Source organism: Symphalangus syndactylus, chromosome 8 (assembly GCF_028878055.3).
Source record: "Symphalangus syndactylus isolate Jambi chromosome 8, NHGRI_mSymSyn1-v2.1_pri, whole genome shotgun sequence".
NCBI classification, from domain to species: domain Eukaryota; kingdom Metazoa; phylum Chordata; class Mammalia; order Primates; family Hylobatidae; genus Symphalangus; species Symphalangus syndactylus.
Window position 1 is genome coordinate 127,573,277 of NC_072430.2, and position 6,000 is coordinate 127,579,276.

Below are 6,000 nucleotides of genomic sequence, written 5' to 3' on the forward strand. Positions count from 1 at the left end.
GCATTTTGATGGATACTCGAAAAGTATCCATCATGGTGAAGTTACACCATTTGCTAAGAACTTAAATACCTCTTTTTTCTTTTTTGTTTTTTTAAATCATCTTAGCAAGTCTGGAAAAGTTTGAAATTCCAGTAAAAATTCGTTTGAGCCCTGAACCGTGGACCCCTGAAACTGGTCTGGTGACAGATGCCTTCAAGCTGAAACGCAAAGAGCTTAAAACACATTACCAGGCGGACATCGAGCGAATGTATGGAAGAAAATAATTATTCTCTTCTGGCATCAGTTTGCTACAGTGAGCTCAGATCAAATAGGAAAATACTTGAAATGCATGTCTCAAGCTGCAAGGCAAACTCCATTCCTCATATTAAACTATTACTTCTCGTGACATCACTATTTTTAACTGACAGGATTAGTAAAACATTAAGACAGCAAACTTGTGTCTGTCTCTTCTTTCATTTTCCCCGCCACCAACTTACTTTACCACCTATGACTGTACTTGTCAGTATGAGAATTTTTCTGAATCATATTGGGGAAGCAGTGATTTTAAAACCTCAAGTTTTTAAACATGATTTATATGTTCTGTATAATGTTCAGTTTGTAACTTTTTAAAAGTTTGGATGTATAGAGGAATAAATAGGAAATATAAGAATTGGTCAATTGGGGGCTTTTTTACTTACTGTATTTAAAAATTCAAGGGTATTGATATCAAATTATGTAAATTTCAGATGCTTATGAATCAAATCATTGTTGAACAAAAGATTTGTTGCTGTGTAATTATTGTCTTGTATGCATTTGAGAGAAATAAATATACCCGTACTTATGTTTTAAGAAATTGAGATCTTGTGAATATATGCCTGTCAGTGTCTTCTTTATATATTTATTTTTTATTAGAAAAAATGAAGTTTGGTTGGTGATGCATGAAACAAAATAGCAAGAGAGGGTTATAGTTTAATAGTAAGGGAGATATAACAGCACGTGTAGCACCAATTGATAATTGGTCTCTAGTAGCTTACTGTAAAAATGTTCAATGAAGTCTTCTATTCATCTGTTGAAACTAGGAAAGTATCCAAACTTAAATGGAAGTAATTCTGAAAGAGAGGATAGAATTTAAAAAACAAGAGTATATAAAGTTATTCTTTGAATATTTCATTGACTATATGTACACTGAATTATCTATATTTGTAAACAAATTAGTCAGTCATGGAAAATTATTCTATCCCAAAGTCTCCTTTTAGTCTAGATAATCATTATTTCATTTTAAAATTAGTATTTTTCATAGTTTGCACTGATGCGTGTATGGATGTATGTGAGTCAGTGGTAGCTTATTTAAAAAGCACCTTATCCTTTCTCCCATAACCTTTCTACACTAGAAAATGAAATAATTTAGAATGCATTTGATAATAGCATTCTCACTAAGACACATGAGAATTTAACTTTATAACCACGTGAGTTAAGATTTAATTTACAGGTTTTGATGTCAGTGTTGAAGTTATTTGTGATTCAGAAACATTGCTTGTGTGATACATAGTCTCTTCATATATTACTGCTTGTCTGTTGTTATTTCTGGATTATCGAAAGCAATAGTGCACCAATTAAGATGTGCTCAAATCAGGACTTAAATCATAGGCACGACATTTTTCATGTCAGATTAGTTACTTTCTTGATTCTCAGTTACTGTAGGCATCAAAAGGAAAAAAAAAAAAAGATGAACCTAGGTCTATGTAACGGAAGGGGAGTGTTAGGAGCAGCTAGGACTGTGTAGTGTGTGTTTGGTTGCATCACAAACATCGTATGTGGAGACATTGCAATACAGTGTTTTGTTTTCAAATTTTCTTGTATTCTTGTATATTTGTATTATGTTTTGAATGCTTTTCTCTTTTCATAATTAAATATTAATGTTTGGGATAACCGCCAAGAAGAAGTAAAAATATTAAATGGAACTTCTATATGAGGATGCTGTGATCTAAAAATTAAATCTCGGTGGGTGGAGATAATTTGTTTCTGATGCCTTGTCTTTAGAATAATTGTTTGCTTTCAGATGATTAAAAAAAGATTGTATCTAGGAAAAAAGTTTTAATGCTTCAAAGGAGAGATACTGATAATTGTGACTTGAAATAGTGTCAGATGAATATGTAGCTGATCACTGATTGAACCATCTAATGAGGCAGGCTTAAACTCTATCTAGTTTCGTTTGTTTTCTCATATGAAGTCCATAATTCCTTTCAGTCCTAAAATGTCAGATGGCAGGTGTCAAATGCCACAGTAGAACATGAAATTAAGTAGAGTCCCCTTTTAAACAAATTTCTCTGTAAGCAAAACTATCTTAGTGACTTAAAAAATAATATAGTCTAAAATTACCCTTTCAAGAGGAAAAAATTGTTCAATGAAAAAACCACCCAATTATGACTCATATAAAAAATACTGGTTTAACCAGGAGATATTTGGGGAGGCAAAGTTTAAGGAATTTCAAATTGCTAAATCTAATACAAATATCTGACAATAGGATATAGATCTAAAAGAATGGTTCTTAAGAACTATTGTTTACTGGGAATAAGCTAAGCTGTATGAAGAATTCGTAAACATTACATGTTCCAACTTACAGCAAAGACTGGTGGCCACCTCCATTTTTTTCCCACCGCTCTTCCACTGACATCCTTCTTAGCAGAAACTTCATTAAAAAGTTTTTGCTGACACAGAACAAACCTGAAAGTAGTATCTACTTTCTAAATACTACTTTGCTTTTCAGTAGTGGATTTGATATTTATAATGTTCTCTAAAGCTTGCAACTTTTTCAGCAACGTTTAAAAATAGATTAGCCTGGAATAACTTACTTGTTTGCTGCTAAAATACTCAAGATTTTGCCATTTGTAAACAACTAGTCCCTGTGATACAACTTTGAAAAAATTTTTAAAAATCTCTGATGTGTGGGCTCCTTTTTTTCCATAAGAATTATGTACATCTGTGATGTTTTACAGGGGGATCCACTTTTAAACAGTGTACATATTGGACCACACTGAAATGTCATATGTCCTTTCTCTACTTAAAATTGGTTATTTACTGTGAGTTTATTTCCGATGTATTCTTGGTTGTTGCTGTTTTCTGCCTGAAGACATGTATATCATAAAGAGCTACATGGTATGGACTATTTATTTGTAATTTGACATAAAGTTTGAAGAATAAAGATATATAAAAGTTGAAGTTTCTGATATTAAAGCTCTTAATATATTGGCTTTTTTTTTTTTTTTTTGGTTTTGTTTTTTTTAAGAAAAGCTCTTCCCGTAAAAGTGAAACTTTAATTGACATTCCTGAAATAATTGTTGAAGAAGGAGTTTGGGGATTTTCCATCCTGGCCTAACAACCTAACCAAAGGAAAACTTTTTATTCTAGAAATTCTGTTAATAATCTATTTCCTAGCCTTTTTATATTCTAACTTTTCCCTAACCCTTCCCGAATTCCTCCTTTCCATTCCTCCTTTTTGGTTCTGACTGCCAAGAAGATATACTGTCAGCATTTTAAATTCCAAAATATTCATACAGCATAAAATCTTGAATAGAGATGGTAAATTAAAATTTGGCATCAAAATTAATGGGGTAGAATCTACAATGTGGCAGAAATATCTAAACTTTGTGCCAACATTTAATCCAATAATTGTGGGAGGAAGAGTTGTATCATGCTGTATTTCAGAAACTAACCTCCCTCACCCACCCCATCTTTGACTGCCAGTCAATATTTGTGGGTATATGTAACTTTATCATAGCATACTTTTGCTCTGTGTGTAATCCTGTAACAAAACCAGTTGAAGCTTTCTTTACATAAACATTTGGCATCTTCTCTGTGTTTTGCATTAACTTACAGTTGTGCCTAATTTCTCTTCATTAACTTTGCTCAGGTTATTCTTTTAAACATTGATAACAATATTTCTACCACACCAAATATGCAAATGATTTTAGGATGAGGCTGGTCTATAGTGTCATGGAATGGTTTTTATGGCATAACATAAAACAGGTTATATGCAGATCTATAGCCTGATTTATGTAATAACATCTTCAATCTGATAAGATCTGTCTCTGATTTCCTCCTAATTAGTTGGTCCACATGCAAGCATATAGTCTGCAAGGGCCTGTCCATTTCAGAATCGCCTCTGTAAACCAGATGCCTTAACATGGTGCATGTATGGCCCCCAGAGGAGGTGTTTGGTAACTGGTTTTGAGTGAATTAAAATGTTAACGAAATTATTATAACAGTGTATGCATATCCTGTAATGTTACATGCCTATTTCTGGTTTGGATTTTTCAAAATGCTTTCCAGCAAACCCTTCCCCATTAGTGTCTTCAGTGATTTTGAATTATGTTGCCTTTGGTGGGATTCATTCAAAAGCAACTTCCTGCATTTGGCGATTTTTTTCTTAGATTCATTCTCATTTGTGAAGAAAGGTTCTGTGTGGGTTTTTTGTTATTCTGTAAAAAAGTGACTTTTCTGCGTGGATTACTTTTATAGAAACAAGGTTTGTCTCCCATATGAATGTTTTGATGCTGAAAGTTTTTCCATGCTAGTGCACTTACAGTTTTTCTCTCTGGAATGTACCCTCTTATGTTGAGAGAGCAAAGAGCTATAGCTACGGGTTTTCCCACACCGTCTGCCTTTGTAGGTTTCTTCTCAGTGTGAGTTCTTTCGTGTTTAATCAAGGCAAGCTACAAGGGAAAAATTCTCCACATTGACCACATTTGTGGAGTTTCTCCAGTATTAATTCTTTACTGGTTACTAAACGATGCTTTTTGCTAAAGATTTCCCCTCTTTCTTTATATTTGTAGGTTTTTGGTTTTTTAACTTGTATGAACTTTCACATGTTGAATAAGGGAGGAGCAGTCTTCAGAGATTTTAGATACTTTATGTTCATAGGATTTCTCGCCTGTGTGATTTTTCTGATGTTCAATAAGGCAGTTCTCAAACTTTCTGGTTTCAGGACCTCTTTATGTTCTGAAATAAATTATTGAGGACTCTAGAATGTTTGTTTATGTGGCTTATATCTATCAATATTTCTTTGTAAAGGGTTTGTACTTTATCATGAAACATGTAGAAGTAAATCATTCACTTTGATTTTTCTTCATGACCAAAATATTAAGAATACAAAAGGTACAAGAGAGTGGCAAAGGATAAGGGTTCATTAGGAGGGCTGTATGTATGCCTTCCCCACCCTTGACTCCCAAGAAAAAAGATCATAGCTGTCAGAAGAATATAGCTTTGCAAGGTTTGTTCTGTGATAAAGGCGAAATTCCACATTTTTCCTCAAAATAGAAATGAAAAACCTGTAACTATGTTGTCCAAATAATTTGATCTCCCAACTGTCAAAATGTTTATGTATAAAAGCCTATAGCTCCAACGCCTTGCCTAGCCCTGCCACTTTGTCAACCCCATGGCCATATTCTGGGCCCTGTTATCACTCAGAAAGCCCTCATCTGGAATCTGGGAAGAGGAGGATGTTGAAGACTTAAAAGTCCAAATGCCTTTAATGGGGACCTGGAAGGATGGGGCTTCAGGCCTGGCGGGAAAGGAACGGTGTTGTGTGGGAAGGTGCTCACATATAAAACATCCAGCTCTAACAACCCAGCAATGTGCTGTCCTCGAAGCTCCCAACCCCGCTGTGAGTCACTCACCCCGTCTGAGGACCTCCATGAGTGGCCAGGGCACAGTCCCTTGTTCTGCTAGATGCTCTGCCTGCCCTGTATAATACCTCTCTGCTCAGCCTTAGCACTAATGCCATCCTCACTCCAGTCCTCTCTTGGTTTGAATGTTTTGGATGTCTTGAGAGCATTGGGGCAAGAACTCCGAGAATTTTTTTTCTTTTTTCTTTTTTTTCTTTTTTTGAGACAGTGTCTCACTCTGTGGCCCAGGCTGGAGTACAGTGGTATGATCTCAGCTCACTACAACCTCCACCTCCCGGTTCAAGTGATTCTCCTGCCTCAGCCTCCTGAGTAGCTGGGATTACAGGCACCCACCACC

At 35.0% G+C, this 6,000-nt stretch overlaps 1 protein-coding gene across 3 annotated transcripts in view; it reads left to right on the forward strand.

Annotated features, from left to right (window-relative positions):
• Positions 1 to 832, forward strand: part of ACSL3 (acyl-CoA synthetase long chain family member 3) — an 82,390-nt gene extending 81,558 nt beyond the window's left edge. For all 3 annotated transcript variants that reach the window (XM_055290781.2, XM_055290780.2, XM_063645729.1), the window contains one exon: positions 106 to 832. In XM_055290781.2, the coding sequence (XP_055146756.1) occupies positions 106 to 263 (158 nt within the window). In that variant the 3' untranslated portion in view covers positions 264 to 832. The remainder of the gene's footprint in view (positions 1 to 105) is intronic.
• The last annotated feature ends 5,168 nt before the right edge of the window (positions 833 to 6,000 follow it).